At 47.8% G+C, this 19,837-nt stretch overlaps 1 protein-coding gene across 11 annotated transcripts in view; it reads right to left on the bottom strand.

The window, feature by feature from the left end:
- Positions 1–19,837, bottom strand: part of CNOT1 (CCR4-NOT transcription complex subunit 1) — a 1,684,613-nt gene that overhangs the window by 1,260,636 nt on the left and 404,140 nt on the right. For all 11 annotated transcript variants that reach the window (XM_086945302.1, XM_086945307.1, XM_086945301.1 and 8 more), the window contains exon 10: positions 12,412–12,522. In XM_086945302.1, the coding sequence (XP_086801428.1) occupies positions 12,412–12,522 (111 nt within the window). The remainder of the gene's footprint in view (positions 1–12,411; positions 12,523–19,837) is intronic.

Here is a 19,837-nt window from a genome sequence, read left to right as displayed (position 1 = left end):
GACCCCGGGCCTTGATGGAATCCCGGTCGAATTTTACTCCGCCTGCGTGGACCTATTGGCACCCCGACTATTAGTAGTCTACAAGGAAGCGAAACGCTTGGGACGACTCCCCGGCTCGATGTGTGAGGCCTTGGTGGTTCCCCTTCTCGAGCCTGGTAGGGAGTCAGCTGACCCGACGTCCTATCGACCGTTATCTATGTTAACGGTCGACTATAAGATTCTAAGCAGCATATTGGCATTGAGGCTGCTGGGACACATGCGCTCCTTGGTGCACGAAGACCAGGCAGGATTTATCCCAAAACGCAATACGACCATGAATATTCGTCGCTTATTTCGTCTGCTAGAGGAACCGCACTCTGAGGCCCTGTGCCCCTTGGTCCTTTCGGTTGACCTGGAAAAGGCTTTTGACAGCCTGGAATGGGACTACTTGCGCAGAGTACTACTGAGCTTCGGTCTGGGAGAGGGATTTGTCAGATGGACCATGGTGCTCTATGCCTCGGCGTCGGCCAGGGTGAGGGCGGGCCCGCTGATCTCTCAACAATACCCGGTGGAACGAGGCACAAGGCAAGGGTGCTCGTTATCCCCACTGCTCTTTGCGCTGGCGGTGGAACCACTGGCGTTATCAGTTCGGACCGGAGCTTCTTTCGGCGGACTGCAGGCCTTATCTGACCAGCACTACATTTCTCTGTATGCCGATGACCTACTGCTCTTCCTTGAGAACTCGGATAATGCTTTGGATGGGGCTGCAGAGGCTCACAACCTTCGGGGAGATCTCGGGCCTTAAGGTGAATTGGGCCAAGACTTGCCTATTTCCGGTTCGTAAGGGAGAGCCCAGACCCGACACCACCGGGGAGATTAGGTGGGAACCTAGCTGCCTCAAGTACCTGGGGGTATACGTGTACCATGACCCCGCCGATCTGCTATACGGCAATATAGCCAGCTGTATTCGCGCGCTGCGAGGCAGCATGGATTTCTGGGCTACCCTGCCGCTTTCGGTGGCGGGGCGTATAGCATTGTTGAAAATGGTGGCATTACCCCGGCTAATATATTTTAGAGCGCTCCCGATTTGGGTTCCGCCGGCCACCTTCAGGCTCCTGAGATCCATGGTTGTGGGGTTCCTCTGGGGGTCGGGCCGCCGGAGGGTGGCACTCAAGACCCTGATGAGACCAAAATCGGAGGGCGGCCTAGCGGTGCCGGACTTTGAAAAATACTATTTGGCGGCTCAGTTGCAGACCTTCACCCAGGAGATAGCGAGAGAGTTTCGAGACCCGGAGGATGGGAGGGGCAGGGGAATGCCCAGGCATGTTATTTCCTACGTTGCACTACGCCAGCGCTTAGCTCTGCAAGACCTTACGCACGAGGAACGGACTATTAGGTTGTGCTGGAATCGCGCCCACGCCCGGGGGAGCTAAAACTCCCATATGCACCGGAGATTCCGTTGCGGATGTTAACGGCCTTGCCGCACGGAGGAGACTGGTCGCGCCTTAGGCATTGGGAGGATGCAGGATTGCAGTTAGTGGGGGACCTTTATGAAGACGGGGTGTTACTGCCCTTCCAGGAGATTCTGGACCGTTTTGACATTCCCCGAGGCGACTTCCTCCTTCATACAGCCTAATTAAAGCAATTCAGACGCACTGGAGGAGAGGTATGGAGGAGCCACCAACGTCGTCGGTGAGCCAGTATGTTATGATGTCCTCGGGGACGGTCAAGGCAGTCACGTGCTTATATAATAAATTAATTAACGAGGGTCTGCCCCCACTCGCCACACTGCGGAACCGCTGGGAAGCCGACATAGGGAAAGAGATACCGGAAACGGCATGGACGCAACTAATGCGTCGAGCTTGGAAGGGCTCGCGCCACGCCCGGTTTCAATTGGTTCATTTTTATATACTTCACAGGGCCTACCTGAGCCCGGCGAAAATCCAGCAATACTTCGCCACGGACACGGCAGATTGCCCCAGATGCCGAGCACCCGAGGCAGACCTCATTCACATGCTGTGGTCCTGCCCAGCGCTGTCCTCATACTGGCTTCTGATAGGGGACACTCTTAATGGGGTCACTGGGAGAGCCTTGACTTTCAACGCGGCGGTGGGGATCCTACATTGGTTCCCGCATACCCCTAAAAATAAAATCTCAAGCAAATTTATAGACTTAGGGCTCATTCTCGCTAAAAGAGAGATAACCAGGCATTGGAAGGCAAGAGTTGGTCCCGAGTCTCCGAGGATGCACACCAGAGGAGTGTCCTGAGGTTGTCGTCTCCTTCCTCCTTGTAGTAGCAGGCCTCCTCTTCTTGGTCATCGAAGGTCTCGACGTCAGACTGTCCTTCGACGTCGTAGTCCTCCTCCTCCGTTTTCTCGACCACCTGTAGCCTAGGTTTCGTTGGGATTGTGTATTCTTTCATCCTGGCTTCGAAATCTTTTTTCCACTGCAGGAGGTTTCCCCATCTCGGCCTCGAGGCGTCCTTTTCTCCATTTCGGCCGCGTGGTCTGTGTCGAATGGATCGGCCGCTCTTTTCGGCGTCGAAGGTTTCGGTGCCGAGCTGGCTCTCGGGTCTTTCGGTGGCACTGAAGGGCCCTTCGGGTCCTTTTCCCTCAGCGTCGTACGCTCCTTCTCGGGGGCGATTTTCTACGTCTTTTGCAGTTCTCCAGCTCTCGGCGCCTGGGAGTCCTTCTCAAAGGATCCGCTGTGCCTTGGTGTAGCCGCGGATGCCGAGGTTTTTGGCGTCGGCACTTGAGGTTTTGCCCTCAATTTTTCGAGACTCGGGGTTCCAAGGGGCCGTAGAGTCGCCTACCTTCTTTGGAGTCTCCGTAATATTGAATAGTTTCTTACCTGTCGGTGTAGTTTTGCAGCTTGAAGATCTTTCTGGATTCACTATGCTGTGCATATGCCGCAATCTGGTGGTTGGGTCCGGAATCGTAGCCTTTTTTCTCTTTTTTCGTAGCCCAGGTGGGCGTCGACGTCCCACCATTTGCTGTACCTTCGGTGACGTCGGCATGCTTCGGGCCGAAGCTACCACCCTTGGACGCCATCTTCGGATTCTTTTTTTCTGTCTCTTTTTCTCTTCTGTGTTTGTAGTGAATCCATGGCTATGTTTGTTAATCCTTTTTTTAAACGTAATTATTTTCACGTATCTTGTAAGCTTCAACTTTCTTTCCTTTTCTATGCGTTTCCACCTTTTCCAGCCTCATCTTTCTGGCGGAGGCGGGTGGGTTCGCTAGTGAATCCAGAAAGATCTTCAAGCTGCAAAAATACACAGACAGGTAAGAAACTATTCGTTTTGCAGCGTGAATCTTTCTGGATTCACTATGCTGTGCATAGATTTTGTAGCGGTTTTTGTTACTTTTGTGGCGGTTGGGTGGAAGATGAGCGTTGGTTGTTGAAAATATGTTGAAACACCTTTTGTCCTACTTGTGCTTCCTTGTTCATTTGTACATCCACGCAATAGTGCTTAGTGAACGTGTGCACTGAAGCCCATGTTGACGCCAGGAATATGTCCTGAATTGGTGTGTTGGCCAGAAAGGCAATTGTTGCTCCTTTCTTCCTGGTCGAGTGGGCCTGTGCCCCTCCTGTTAGCTCCAGGCCCGCTTGCTTGTGGCAGATTTGTATTGTCTGTGCGATCCATCGAGCTATGGTGTTTTTGGTCACGGGTTTACCTATGTAACTGTTTGCGAAGGATACGAAGAACTGTTTTGTCTTCCGGTGTCCTTTGGTCCTTTCAATGTAGTGCATCACTACCCTTCTTGCGTCTAGAGTGTGGAGTGCTCTCTCAGCGCTTGTAGTGTGGTTTTGGAAGAAGCTAGGGATCTGAATACTTTGATTCATGTGGAACCTTGACACCACCTTTGGCATGAAGTGCGGGTCCGTTCTCATTACGACCCTGTCACTGTGTATCTGGATGTAGTGTTCCTGTAGTGTTAGAGCCTGCAGTTCCCTCACTCTCCGTAGCGATGTGATTGCTACCAGAAAGGCTGTTTACATAGTCAGCATTTGCAGTGATGCTTTGTGGATAGGTCCGAAAGGTGCTTTCATGAGCTCTGTCAGTACTACATTCAGGTTCCAAGCCGGCGGCGGCATTCTTTTTGGTGGCGCTATTCTTTTAGCCCCTTCCAGGAATCTTTTGATGACTTGAGATGTGAAGAAGCTTCTCCCTGTTTCTCCTCTTGTGTATGCCACAATCGCTGCCAGGTGTACCCTTAGCGAGGATGAGCTTAGCTTAGCCTTTATTAGGTGCGTGAGGTACCTTAGCACCGTAGATTCCCCGGTCAGTTTTCTGTGGAGTTTTTTCTTGCAACACAACTGAGTGAATCTTTTCCATTTTTCCCCATAGCATTTGCGTGTGCTGGGCCTTCCTGCCTTTCGCAGCACCCGCAGGGTGCTCTGATAGTTTTAGATGTGCGAACTCTAAGTCCTCAGGAGCCAGGCTGAGAGGTTGAGGCTCTCCGTCTCTGGATGTAGAACTTTTCCGTTTTACATGGAGAGTAAGTCTCTTCTTTTTGAGAACTTCGGGTGGGGGACATTGGCGGGGGGTGGGCCTGCGACATCTCCATTATCTGAGAGTACCAGGTCTGCCTGGCCCATTGTGGTGCCACCAGGATCAGCGTCATGTTGCTTGTCATGCATTTGTTGAGAACCCTGGGGATCAGTGGTATCGGGGGGGAAAAGCGTAGGCAAATGTTTTTGACCAGCTTATCTATAGGGCATTCCCCTGTGATAGTGCCTCTGGTTGCCTGGATACAAAGTATTGGCATTTTGCATTCCAGCGTGTTGCAAATAGGTCTATTGTCAGAGTGCCCCACCTCCTGAATAGTGTGTTACCTGTATATTGAGTTCCCACTCGTGGGATGCTGAAGTCTGCCTGCTGAGCCAATCCGCTTCTACATTGTCCTTCCCTGGCAGGTGTATGGCTAGCAGGTCTATTTTGAGTGGTATTGCCCATCTCCAGATTTCCTGTGCCAAGCTGGACAGAGGGTATGATTGAGATCCCCCCTGTTTGTTTATGTAAAACATCGTTGTGGTGTTGTCTGTTTGTATCAGCACCTTCTGGCTGTACAGGTGTTTCTGGAAGGCCTTGAATGCTAGCAGCACTGTTTTCAGCTCTAGGTAATTGATGTGTCTGACCGCATCTGTAGGGCTCCACAGGCCCCTCACTGAGCTTGTTCATGTGTGCGCCCCATCCCTTCTGGGATGCATCTGTGGTGATTGTCACTGTTGGGTCCGGTGGTGTTAAAGGTTTCCCTACTGTTATCCTTTCCTTGGTCCACCACCTTATTTCTTCCTGCACCCTATGTGTTACAACCACTAGATCCTCCCAACTTCCTGTAGCTTGTGACCATTGCTGTTGTAGCCATTCTTGGAGCGGTCTCATCTGTAGGCGTACATTGGGGACCAGGTGTATGCATGACGCCATCATCCCAAAGATCTTGCTCAGTGTCCTCACTGTCAGAGTTCGCCCCTTCTGATAGGAACGTTTCTCCCTCAGTAGGCTGAGTGTTCTCTTTTCGCTGGGTGACACCCTGCATTGGACGGTGTTGATTTGAGCACCCAAAAAGATCTTCACCTGCTCCGGTTTTATTGAGCACTTTCCCCAGTGTATGGAGAATCCCAGGCCTGTTAGCGTTCTTGTGACCTGCTGTGCGTGATCTTTGCATGTCCTGTAAGAACTTGCCTTTACGAGACAGTCGAGGTAGGTGTACACGTGTATCCCTTCCCTTCGCAGATGCGCGGCCACTGCCACGAGGCATTTGGTGAACACCCTTGGTGCGGATTTTAGACTGAAAGCCAGGGTTGTGAATTGGTAGTGATCGTTGTTCACTGTGAATCTTAGCATGTGCTTGTGCTGCCTGTTCATGGGGATGTGCAGGTACGAATCCTTGAGGTCTATGGTGGACAAGAAGTCCCCAGCCTTTATCTGCGGGATGACCTCTTGTAGGGATGTCATCTTGAATTTTTGGGTCTTTACATATTTATTTAGGAACCGTAGGTCCAGGATGGGTCTTAGGCTTTCGTCCACTTTTGGTACCAAGGAAGTAGTTTGAGTACACTCCCCTGTTCCGTTCTTTGAATGGGACCGTTTCAATGGCCTCTTTGAGGAGGAGTTCTTGAGCTTCCTTTTGGAGCAATCGCAGCTCTGTTCCCGAGTGGACTCTTCTCTTTTACTTTCTGTTTGGTGGATTCTTTAGCAGCTCTATGCAGTATCCGAACTGCATGATGTTCAGTATCCACTTGTCTGTGGTGATTTTTCTCCACTCCTGGAGAAAAATCTTAGCTTGCCTCCAACTGGAGTTACATGTTCTTTTGTGTCTTGTCCGTGTAGCCCTCTCCTCCTTGTTTTTCCGTGCTCTTCCCCCAGAGGGTTCGAGTGGGTGAGCACCTTTTCTCGTGTGCAGTCACTTAGAGGGGGGTTGTTTGTCGCCTCTCCTTCTCTGTCCTCGTCAGTTTCCTCTTGATCGAAAGGACTAGCCCCTGTTCTGGTAGTTCCAGTTTTGCCTCTGCTGGCCCTGGTGACCTTGGTTGTCACTCTGTTGTCCCTGGTGGAACGCCTGGTGTGATTCTCCTCGCTGGTTTCCACCTCTGCCGTTTGGCCTCCGCGTAGGAGTGCCCCTTCTCATCCCCCTAAATTGCAGGGCCCCCATGGACCTTGCCGTCTTGTTGTCCTTCAGTTGTGGGAGATTTTCACCAACTGGGGCTCCGAACAGTGTTTCACCATTGAAGGGTGTGTTCAGGATGTTTTGAACCTCAGCTTTGAAGCCTGAGATCCTGAGCCAGGCTTGCCTTCTCTCTGTGATGCCTATAGCCATCAGTCTGCTGGATGTTTCAGCCCCATCCAAGGCTGACTTCAGGCACGAGTTAGCAATGCTTTTCCCCTCTTCCCCAAGTTGTGATGCCCTCTCACGGTATTGTTCCGGGAGGTGCTTGAGCAATTGCCCCATCTCATCCCAATGTTGGTATTGATGTCTGTTCAGGAGGGCGTTTGAGTTCGCCATCCGCCAGTGCGTTGCGGCGTTTCTCTCTATTTTCCGGCCCGTTAGGTCCATCCTCCTGCTTTCCTGGTCAGGTGGAGGCCCAGATGTTGTCGGGACGTTGGCCCTTCTGGCCGTCGCAGCGATTATTGAATCTGTTGTGACGGACCCCTTGATGTAAGCCGGGTCCTGGGAGGAGAATTTGTATTTCTTTTCCGACCTCTGCGTTACTGATCTGCATGTAGCCGGGTCCTTGAAGGCTTCCTTCCCCTGGTCTGTGATACTTTTCACCATGGGCAGGAATTGGCTTCTTGTCTGTGTGGGGAGCAATGTTTCCAGCAGGAAATCTTCTTTTGGCTTCTCCTCCTCTAGCTTAACCCCATAAGCTGCTGCTGCCTTCCTGACGACCTTGTTGTATGCCCCCGATGTCATTCGGTGGCGAAGGCCTCTAAGGGTAGGTCTCCACAGCCTCCTCCGAGTTTTCGGCCTCGATGTCCTGCCAATCCTGGTCTTGGGCCATCGAGGAACCTGAGCCGTAGCTTGACTGCTGATACCCGTAATCATTTTCTGTATAATAGAGGTCCTCTTCCTCTTCGTGCTCCGAGAGCTCTGGAGTTTTCGGCGGCTCTTCGACGTTTAACTCCTCGTGCTCTTGCACCTCAGCGACGGACGTTGCCAGCCTCGAGGGGATCTTTTAACTTCTCATTCTTTCGTCGAAGTCTTTCTTTCTCTGGAGGATGTTCTGCATTTCGACCTCGAGCCTTCTTTTCTTTCTCGATTCAGAAAAGGGGGTGGTGATGAACAGAGTGTCTGAATTAAGCAGACCACTCTTACCCAGTCCAAAGATCAGGGCTTGATCCATCACCGTTATTTATCTCACTGCACCATCCCAGCTCAGAACCTGGCTATATGCAAATCAGTCTGTCCCTAGCCGAGTGCATCATGGGAACAGGGCAGACTAAACTACCAAGCCAATTCTTCACCAGAAAGGAGACAAGCTACCGGGGACCGGTTTCTGGCATGGTGACGGATCAAGCCCTGATCTTTGGACTGGGTAAGAGTGGTCTGCTTAATTCAGACACTCTGTTCATCACCACCCCCTTTTCTGAATCATTTTTGTCCACCATAAGCGTGGAAGGGTATACTCAGATGTGAGTCCCTAGCTCATTGCACCATCAGGATTCAAGCAAGCCGGGCAGAAGACAGCTGAAATGCCAGAAACCGGTCCCCGGTAGCTTGTTTCCTTCCCAGTATAAGAATTGGCTTGGTAGTTTGGTCTTCCCTGTTCCCATGATGCACTGGGCCAGGGTCAGACTAATTTGCATATAGCCAAGTTCTGAGCTGGGATGGTGCAGTGAGCTAAAAAACGGTGATGGATCAAGCCCTGATCCTTGGACTGGGTAAGAGTGGTCTGCTTAATTCAGACACTCTGTTCATCACCACCCCCTTTTCTGAATCATTCTTTTCTTTCTCAGCATCTCCAAGGCCTGGTCGTTGTCGAGCGTTTCGGCTGCTCTCTTCGGCAGCGGCGAAGCTTTCTTCAGCTCCTTTTCCTTCGAAGTCGAAGACCCTTTTTCGGGGGCTTGCTTTGACGACCTTTGCTTTTCGCCGGTCTTCGGCCTCCAGGAGTCTCTCGAAGGATCCGCGGGGCTCTTTTTCGGAGGATGCAGCTTCGGCCGTCGAACATGTCGGCGCTGGTGCTCCTTTCAAGGATTTGGACTCAGCCTTTCAAGAGTCTGCCTCTGGCTTTCGAGGCCCTGTGGGAGTTTTCGGGGTCGTAGACTCTTACCTTGTCAGGCGTTTTCTTATCGGCCTCTGCGACCGTGAAGTCATCTGGACCTTCGGCGATGTTGTTTTAGTTGTCGGTGGAGAGGCCCAGTTCATAAAGAGTCGGGGCCTGGCCCTTGCCCTGCATCGTGGGGTGAGCTATCCTCTACTTCTCTCGAACTCGGAGTGTCTTCGGCTTGAAGACGGAGCAGGTTTTGCAGTCTCTGCTCTCGTGGTCGATAGGCAGGCAGAGGTTGCAGACCGGGTGCTGGTCCTTCTGCGCAAACTTGTGGTGGCAGTTTTTGCAGAATTTAAATGGAGTCTTGTACATCCCCGCGCTCAGGGGGCCCCCTGTGTGCGCATTCCTCCAAGGATGTCGAAGATCTCCATGTTCTTCTCATCCTTCGTCGTCTCCTCTCTGATGGTTTTCTCCCAATCTTTTATGGTCTTTACCGTCGAATAGTAGTCGTATTTCCTCCTCCTTTCCTCCAAAACTTCTGGAGCTTCACGAGTCGATCCAGACCACACGGCGGAAAAAAGAATCTGAAGATGGCACCCAAGGGTGGTAACTTCCGCCGGAAGCATGCAGACGTCACCGAAGGTACACCAAATGGTGGGACGTAGACACCAACCTGGGCTACAGGAAAAAAAAAAGAAGTACTATTCCGGACCCAACCACCAGATTGCGGAATATGCACAGCATAGTGAATCCAGAAAGATTCACGCTGCAAAACTGTCTCTACGAGCGTGTAGCAGTAATGTTCGGCGGCGGCGTGGTCCTCGTCTGATAGCCCCAAGTCTCGAAGGGACGGTGGCTGTCCCTTGCCCTGCATGGTGGCGTTGGCTATCCTCTGTCTCTCACTCGAAGAGTCTTTAACCTGAAGGCGGAGCAGGCGTTGCAGTCCTCGCTCTTGTGGTCGACCGGTAGGCAAAGGTTGCAGACCGGGTGCTGGTCCTTCTGCGCGTACTCGTGGTGGCAGTTAAGGCAGAATTTGAAAGGAGTGTTGTCCACCTCATGCGTTCAGGGGGCCCCCTGAGCTTGCATTCTCCGATGGATGTCGAAGTTCTTGAAGTTCTTCTTCCCCTTAGTCGTCCTCTTCTATGATGTAGTCTCCTGTAGCCTTCTCAATCTCTTTTCTTGCAAAAATGCGTATTTTTCTACTTTCTCCAAAAATGTCTGGCGCCCTTTCGGGAACGATCCAGACCCAACCGCAGAAAAAAGAATCTGAAGATGGTGCCCAGGAGTGGGAGCTTTCGCAGGAAGCGTGACGACATCACCGGAAATACACTAAAGGTGAGACGTCGACGCACACCAGGGCTACGAAAGAAAAAAAAACACAAGGAAAAGACTACGAATCCGGACCCAATTACAAGACTGCGGAATAATGCACAGCATAGTGAATCCAGAAAGATTCCCGCTGCAAAACTCCTGGTCAGAGCTTGCCCCAGAACAGACAATCTCGGTAGGTTAACTTGGGAGGACTGCCTGCCTTCTACAAAGACTCAAGACATCTGAATAGCTGACCTGTTCAAGAAGAAACTCAAAAAAACAGACTGAGGCCTCCAAAACCCAACACCTGAAACCACCACTGTATCAGTCACCCCCAGCCTGAGTTGGAGTGGGCCAACGGTGCCAACAAGGTACCCAGGCACGCCAGAGTCCATTGTGGTTGAACACCTCCTGGACTCAAGGTCACCTGAAGCCTCTGCAAACGGGGCCCCTCGACAGACTGCTCCAGTAACAAAAAACAGGCACCTAAAGACATCTCTGCCCCTGGGCCTTTGATAAGAGGACCAACAGTGTGCCCACGTCGCTGAAAATTGCAAGACCAGAGCCCACTCACTGGTTAAGCCCCACTGGCGTCCCCCAGCCAGAGCTTGTAGCATCATCTTCCAGAGATTGATCTCCACTGCAAAACATTATGTTCCTGACGCTGATTTGCACTGTTCACCCGATCAACTTCGTGCTAAAGGTGTACTGTTGATGCTGACTTGCACCCTGCCCACCACCCACCTTAATTCCCGGAGATTGGTCCTTTAAGTCAATGCACAGTTAGTAGAACTTGTTCTTGTTTCCACAGGTTAATATTGTAGAACTCTGCCAGTGTCCACTTTTTATAATGAAAAGAATTCCTATTTAAAAAAGTACTTACCTGAACGATTTTTCTTTGCTGCCTAATCTATACAGATTCTTGCTTTTTTTTGTACAAATTAGTGCGGATCTCAAGTCATTTTGTTGTTTATTAATCATTGTGTGTATCAGCATATATTTTACACTCCTCTTTGTTAAACTTAAGGCTGCTTGACGACACTACCCCCCAAAAGAGCACTTTGGGATTGCATAGCAAGACCTGTCCACTAGTAAGCGAACCCCTGGACTCTTTATATGGCATATCAAATTAAAATATCACATTAAGAGACAGCTTCCTACAGTAGCTGACTCCCACTGGAACCAACAGCTTGTGTGGTGTGCTATTTTGTGACCCTGGCTTGTAGAGTTAAGAGCTAGTGAGCATACTTACAACCATGTGAGTAGACTTCCTTCAAGAGCAGCTGGTCTCCGGTGCTGTCTCAACATAATCTCCCTCATGTGGAAGCACTTGATGAAAACTATCACTGGACTTGATTGCCTCTGCTTTCAGGATTGCAGATTGCAAACACAAGAAGATGGACGGGGCGCTGGAACTTTTCAGAAACTCATTACCAGTCACAGATATGGGTTGAATCCATCATCGTTCCTTAGCTCACTTCTCCACCCCAGTTCAGACCCAGCCAAATGGAAACCAGTCTTGACCCTGTTCCTCATGGGAACAGTTCAGCCGAACGGCCAAGCCAAATCTTCCCCCTCTAGACCAGAAACAAGCTTTCTGGGACCAGTTTCAGGGTAACACCATCAGCCACACTAGTTGGAATCCATTGGCAAAGTGAGCAAGGGACCCACATCTGGGCATTACCTGCCAACCTAGGGTGAACAAAGCAAACAAGTAGATGAAGAGAGCGCTGAAGCTTTACAGACACTCACCCAGTCACATATGGGTGGAATCCACCATCGTTCTTAAGCTCACTTCCCCATCTCAGTTCAGACCTAGCCTTATGCAAATCAGTCTTGAAACTGTTCCTCATGGGATTGCAGATGGACCTTCCACCACACCTTCAGCACTAAAGGGATCCTCTTCACCAAAGAGTTCCAGGGTTTTGGAGGATGCCTGTTGGATTAACTTCGGATTTATCTGCTGCCTTTCCCTTAGGGTCTTCGATGGGGGAGGTGATCCAGGATTTACAAGAACTGCGAGCCAAGGTTTTTGGAGCTACACTGAGAGCAAAGTTAAAAGGGTATCCGGTTAATCACCCCTTACAGGTCTGCATTCTCTGGAGTCCAAGTCCGAAGGAAGACATTTGGCTCTCAAATGGCAGAGGGAGGGCTAAGTGTCCAAGGCATCAAGCTTGGTTCATAGGCCCTAGGGTGCTAAGTGACTAAGTGCAGCAGAAAGTGGTAGATAGACTGGTTTTTCCAATGCATCAGTAACAAAATTCAACTTTTTGGAAACAGGAAGTCTAAGCCTTCTCTTTTGAAGGATAATGGTGCACTCCACAGGCAGTGCAGACATCATTTACCTTAAAGCAGCATTATCTACTCGTCTAAAAACAATTACACAAGATTTCTAGGCGAAGAATAAAAACTCACCAATTCTTTGACAACATCAATTAAGACTTCTACATTCCAGGTGTGAGCTTGGGTGCCATCACTTTTGTCCTTTCCATCACTCCAGATTCCACTGCCAGGGGCTGAAATAGACTGCAAATACATGTAAACTGACACAGCTGACTAATATAGAACTAAAATACACAAATTGCAGAAACCAATTTTTAAGCCAACTAGTGTAGTTTCAGCTAGAGTAAAATAGTACTCATTTGCAACACTACAAAAACAGTGACAAAATGGTTACTTACCTGTAGGAGTAGTTTTGCAGATTTTGAGTTGTCTGGGTTCACATGCTGCGATGATCCCACAATCTAGTGTTTGATTCGAGGACCCTCCATTTGTATAGTAGTCCTTCCTTCCCCTATTTTGTTCTTGGTGGACTGTCCCCATCATTTGGTGCATCATCCAGCCTCCTCTGATGTCAGACACCCTCCCCAAAAGGTCCAACACATGGTTGCCCTCTTAATATTCTTCTTTTTTGGGGCAATGTTTGTATATTTAATGTCCCTTGGGCTTTCCATGGCTGTATGCCTTAAAGTGTTTCATATTTACTCATCTCGCCTCATTTCCCAGGAAGAGGGTGGGTCGTATGCGAATTCTTCAAGTGGAGTGTAGTCATCATTTTTTTTGCTGTCTCTGCAATTGTGTATGGAACTTGCTCTCACCAGGCAGTAGTCTAAGTAGGGGTACACATGTATTCCTTTTCTTCTCAGATAAACAGCTACAGCCACCAGGCACCTTGTGATTACCGTGGGAGCCAATTCTATGCTCAAGGGTAGCACTCTGAATTGGTAGTGTGTATTGTTTATTATATAGTATAGGAAATTACAGTGTTTGTGACTCATTTTAAAGTGCAGACTGGCGTCCGTTGAGTCTATGGTTGCCAAGTTAATACCATTGCTGGAGTTGAGGAATAGTCTCTGGTAAAGTTGATATTTTGAACTTTTGTGTTCTTATGAACTTGTTTAAGAAGCAGAGGTCTAATATGGGGCGTAGCGACTGATCTAGTTTTGATGTAAGGAAGTATGTTGATTAGATTCCTTCATTGAGCTTTGTTAGGGGGCACCTTATCTACTGCCTGTTTTCATAGCAGTTCTTTTGCTTCCTGTTGAAAATGGAACAGCTTCTTACCTGTAACTCAAGTTCTCTCGCAGGGGTATTTCCAAGATAATTCTTAAGCACTAGAATAGTGCCACCCACGTGCGGGGACCCCGGAGTACTTCTTTTGATATATCTTCTTAAGTGGTTATTTTTCATCTTTCTTCACAAAGGCCTGCAAAGACGCTTTAGAGATGGAGAGACAATGCAGCCTAAATTCATAGGCTACAGTGGCCACATCATATTGAAGTAAAAAAAGGGCACCAGTATACTATATTTTATGCAATTTTTGTGCTGTTTAACACAGAAGAATCCCCTTCACAAAACTCCTTTTTTCATGAGAGAAGAGGACAGACTAGCCCCATAGGCTGCAATTATATGTTAAAAAAAAAGCTGTGCCTTCAAGAATCCAGAGACCACCAGTATCTAATCATGCACAGCTAGTAGCAGTTACTTCAGTTCTTTTTGAAGGCGATGAGAATTGAATGCATGTTTTATGTGTTGAATCCCTGTCTATTCCGCCGTGGAGGAGGGAGGGTTGGCTATGACTTTGGAAATACCCCAATGAGAGAACTGGAGTTGCAGGTAAGAAACTGTTCATTCTCTTGTAGGGGATTTCCATTTATAGTCATAAGCACTTGAATAGACTAGCAAGCCCATCCCTATAGTATGCGGTAGTGGAGACAGAAAAAAAGGAATGCAGATATTAAGCAAATAAGTTCCTAAGGAAAGCCTGCCCTACTTGAGCATCTGCCTTGGCATCAGTGTCCAGGCAGTAGTGTTTAGTGAATGTATGAACTGATTTCCTGGTTGCTGCTTTGCATATACCTGCAAAGGATATATAACTGAGAAAAGCCGCAGTCGTGCCTTTCCTCTGGTAGCATGAGCTTTAGGCTTAGCAGCCAGACATTTATTAGCTTTTTGGTAAGCGAGTAATATGAAGGAAACCATCCATTTGGAGATAGACTGCTTAGAAATCGCGAGACATACGGAGGGAGCCATAATTTACAAATAATTGGACAGATCTCCGTAGATCCTTAGTTATAGCCAAACAGAACTTTAACATCCAGCGAATAATGATATCTATTCGCTGGAGTAGATGGATGCTGGTAAAGGGCAGATAACTAAATAGTATGATGTACATGAAAATCAGAAACTACTTTAGGGGGAGACAATCGGGAGTCTTCATGACTACCTTATATGCATGAACCACTGTGTAAGGCTCTTGACAGCAAAGTGCCGGGATTTCACTAACCCTGCGGGCAGATTTAATAGCCACAAGGAAAGCGGTCTTCCAAGACAGACGCTGATGAGACCCCTTATGTATGGGTTCAAAAGGTTCCTGCATAACAAGAGAACGACTTTAAGCTCCCAAGGAGCAGAAGGATTCTAATGGGAGGAAAACCCTACTTCAAAACCTCCAGGAAACCACGGATGACAAGAATTCGGAAAAAGGCAAAGGGAATTTCCTGTGGAGAGTTAGGGATACTAAGTAAACCTTAATGGAAGACAATTAAAGGCCAGATTGTGCAAATATGGAAGGATGACATCTTCCTGGCAAGAGGTAGGATCCTCATTTTTTGGTGAACACCAAATAAAGAATCTTTTCCATTTGTAAGCATATGGAAAACGTGTGGAAGGCTGCTTTGTTTCCGTTAGGATGTCTATGCAGTCATGAGGTATGTTTAAGTGTCCAAATTGTACTAGCTCAGAATCCATGCTACCAAATTCAAAGAGGAGAGGTTGGGGTACACCATTGGCCTCTGAACTTCATTAGCAGATCTTTTCTGCATGGAAGCACGAGATATGGACAGATATACTGGTGAAGGAGGTCCTTGAACCACCACTGACGTGGCCATTACCGGGTTAGGAGTATAATCTTGGCCCGTGACCGACAGCTTGAGCAGGACTGGCAGGATTAGGCGAACTGGAGTAAAGGCGTAGATAAATCTGCCGGACTTGTTGATCCACAGGATACTCCGCCAGAGTTCCCGGTTGGTAGTACCTCAATGCAAAGCTTTGGCATTTGCTGTTTTCTGCGGTGGTGAACAAATCGACCTTTGGAGTACCCAATCTTCCAAAGATATTGTGGGCCACGTAGTCGTTCAAGACCCACTTGTGGTTTTCCTGGAGAAGCCTGCTGAGAGAATCAGCCTGAACATTCTGAACACATGTGAGGAGAGTTGCTGTTATGGTCCGGTTTCTGGCCAGAAAGGCCTTCCAGATCACCTTGGCTTCCTGAGATAATGGTCTGGACAGCGAGCCTCCCTGCTTGTTGAGGTAGTACATGGTTGTTGTATTCTGTCTGAACAAGCAGGGAGTTGGAGTAGAGTGATGGCTGAAAGGCTTTCAGTGCAAGGCAAACTGCTCGTAGCTCTAGCAGACTGATGTGTTAAGTAAATTCTCTGCGTTACCATTTACCTTGAATTTGAAGATGGCCTGTGTGGGCTCTCCATACTTGGAAACAGGGATCTGTGACTATGGTATGGACAGATATCTCCTTGTGAAAAGGGTCCCTTGTAGGAGATTGGTTGGATAGCACCACCATCTGATGGACCGGAGGGCATGCTGGAACACCCGAATCTGGACTTCACATTCTCCTGTTCGCTGGTCCCATTAGTCTTCCAGGCATTCTTGCAGGAGTCTCATGTGGTGGTGTGCGCTCGGTAAGGCGAATATGCAGGATGCCATCGAGCCAGTGAGCAAGAGTGCCTTCCTCACAGTTGGCTGAGATAGTCATGACAGCCTAAGCCTTCAGAAGGATCGATTAGCATCTCTCATCTGAAGGAGACACGTTTGCCTGGAGAATATCGATGGATGCCGAAAATATTTCAGGAACTATACAGGAATTTAGGTTGACTTTGCATGGTTGACATCAAGTCCCAACCGGAGGAGAAGATCGGAGGTCCAAATGAAGTGCAGTTGAGCTCTCCCAAGTAGTGGATTACGATTAGCCAATGGTCTTGTCTTTTCTGATAAGGGTGGTAGGAATGCTGGTACTGTTGTGTACCTGACTGACGGCCATGATACCACCAAGGGTTTGAACCCCGAGTGGTATAGCAGCTGTGAAAAGGTCTGAAAGACTTACACTGCTCCTTCGGTCTTTCTAGGCCAACAGCTTTTAGCATCTATTTCTGCCTTTATCCTGGCTATTTCCTCATCTACACTAGTGCCAAAAAGAGTTATTCCTGAAACCTGTCGATGTAGTTTTGCAGCTTGAAGAAGTTTCTGGATTCACATGCTGTGCATTATTCCGCCATCCAACATTCTACTAAAAAGCCAATACAAAGTATATGTACAGTATATCAAAAGCATTGCATTACCAGTAGCTCTACTGTAATCAAATCAAAGTGCATATACAATTGCAATTCAAACTGTTTACAAATTGCATTACTACTGTATTTATTGCTTACCTGTGCCAGGCTTGCTTGGTTCTAGATAATAAAATAACTAAAGGAATATGCTACTTACCAGTATGCATCTGTTCTTGGCATGTAGGGCTGCTGACATTCATCTGTGCATAGATCGCCGCCTAGTGTTGGGTCCGGATGATTGCACATTGTTGTCCTGGAAGAGTCTTCGAAGTATCACGAGATAGGTGGCTCCTCCCCTGGACTACAGTGCGCATGGGCATCCTCTCCATCCTCAGATTGTTTTTCGCCATTGTGGCAGAGATTGAGTATAATACAGTAAGTCATGACCATGCCTGAGAACGATTCTGAGTGTTACAGCTGTGACAGGCACCGGGGAGGAGGGCGTACGATATGAATGTCAGCAGCCCTACATGCCAAGAACAGATGCATACTGGTAAGTAGCATATTCCGTTCGAGGCATGTGGGCTGCTGAATTCATATCTGTGCATAGAATAAATAGCAGATACCTCTTTAGCGGTGGTTGCCCGTGCCAGCTGCAGCAGTCTGAAAAAGAGTTCTGAGAACAGACTGTCCTACAGCAGCTTGCTGTTTGGAGTGTACATCTACGCAGTAGTGTTTGGTAAATGTATGTATGGTGGTCCATGTGGCGGCTCTACATATATCCTCTAGAGCAGTGTTTCCCAAACTGTGGTCCGCGGACCCCCAGGGGTCCGTGACAAATTCCCAGGTGGTCCGTAGGCAACAGTTTTAAACGCACAGAAACATTTCTTGTATAATTAGCCCTTTCCAGCAACAATAAAAGTGTCAAGAGAATGCCAGTGATTAATGTACCTGCTGGACTGAGGAGAGTTTTGTTCAGTTGCAGCTTTGATTAAACTAATGTAGCACAGAGGGTTACTGTGCCTACTGCAAAGAACATGTATCATGCATCTTAAAAAGCTGTTTTTTTTGTGCATACGTTCGTGGTTACTGCTTTTGTCACAGAGATTATTTTGTTACTGTGTACTTCATAAGTGACAATGGTAATCTAGCAGAGGGACCTATAAACTGTCATCAAAGAGCTGCTTGCAAACTGCATGGTACCAGTTAGTAACTTATATTTTTTCCCAGGTATTCATTATCCTGATGCTGCTAAAAAGATTTATTTGGGTGGAAATACATTTTTAATGTTAAAGTCAGTGCTAGCCACTGTGTTATGTTCTGAATCCTGAGTTTGTGCTTTTCCAGACTGGGCTCTCTTTAAACATTTTATATACACAATGATTTACATGTATGATTCAATGTCTTTATATGTGTGTGATGTAAAGTGCTCTGACATCATACAATGGTATGAGAGATGCTACAAAACAAATGAAATACATGTGACAGAAGGGCTATTACTTCAATATGAAATACTAAGCGCCAGATGTACGATCTGTTTTTTTATGCGCAAACGGGTTCGCGAACACGTTTATGCATGCAAAAACCTATTGAGCTATGTACATAGCCTATTTCGCGAGTCGCAATTTGTTTGTGACTCGCTAAATAGGTTTTGCAACTTGCTATTTGGAAGGGACATTCCCTTCCAAATAGGGAGTCTCAAAACCATGTTTAAATGTTTTGCAGTCGCAATTACCACCTATTTCAAGTAGATGGTAATGCATTCGCAAATGGGAAGGGGTCCACAGGGGACCCCTTCCCCTTTGCAAATGCATACAAAATTCTTTTATAAGGGAAGGCAGTGGTCCCAGGGACCTCTGCCTGCCCTTAGAAAATGAAACGAAAACGTTTCATTTTCTTTTTTTTCTTTAAATGCATGGTAAACAAGCTGCATTTGTTTTTTAAACTGCTTTATTTAAAAGCAGTCCGAGACATGGTGGCTTGCTGAGCCCAGCCGGCCACCATCCCTGGGAGAGCTGGCATTCCCAATGGGCTTGGAAATTGTGAGAGGCTCATTAATATTAATGAACCTCGCAATTTGCGATCCCATTGGGAATCCCAAACAGTGTTAAACACACTGTTGTACACTTCATTTAGCGACTCGCAATTTGCCACTCACAATGTGTCACCAATTGAGAGGCGCTAAATTAAATAGTCGTACATCTGGCCCCAAAATCCTTAGTACTTTGAGTATTTGTTTTGTGTGCACACGTGTGCATTTTTTTCGAAGTACTGTTTTCATTTTGAAATTTAACTCCTACAAATTGCTTGGGGGTCCCCGGCTTCCAGTGGTGACTCAATGGGGGTCCTCAGGAGTCAAAAGTTTGGGAACCACTGCTCTAGAGGAATGTTACCTAGGAAAGCCATGGATGCCCCTAACTTGCATGTGAAATGCGCTCTTGGGAGAACTGCTAATGTGCGTTTAGACTTTTGATAACAGATCTGTATCCACTTAACAATCCATCTGGCTAATCCTGATTTTGTAATGGGGTTGCCTTTGTGCTGTGGTGAAAAGGCAACAAACAGTTGCTTAGTTTTCCTGAAATCTTTTGTTCTGTCTATGTAATACATGAGAGCTCTTTTAACATCCAGTGTGTGCAGTGCTCGGTCTGCCACTGAATCTGGATTCAGGAAGAAAACGGGCAGTTCTATGGTTTGATTAATGTGGAACTGCTACACCAGCTTAGGCATAAATTTAGGGTTGGTACGCAGCACTACCCTATTAGCATGAATCTGTATGAAAGGCTCTTCAATAGTTAGGGCTTGAAGCTCACTAACTCCTCTTAGCGATGTGATTGCTACTAGAAAGGCCACTTTCCATGTCAGAAACTGTATCTCACAAGAGTGAAGAGGTTCAAAGGGTGGTCCCATTAGTCTGGTGAGAACTATGTTCAGATTCCAGACAGGCGAAGGAGGGTGTCTGGGAGGAATTACTCTCGAGTCCCTCCATAAAAGCTTTAATGGCTGACACCCTGAAAAGGGAAAGATGCTGTCTGTTTTGAAGATAAGCTGCCATT

This window comes from Lissotriton vulgaris, chromosome 12, assembly GCF_964263255.1.
Source record: "Lissotriton vulgaris chromosome 12, aLisVul1.2, whole genome shotgun sequence".
NCBI lineage: Eukaryota > Metazoa > Chordata > Amphibia > Caudata > Salamandridae > Lissotriton > Lissotriton vulgaris.
Note: the sequence above shows the minus strand (reverse complement) of the source record. Positions and strands in the feature narration are given on the sequence as shown.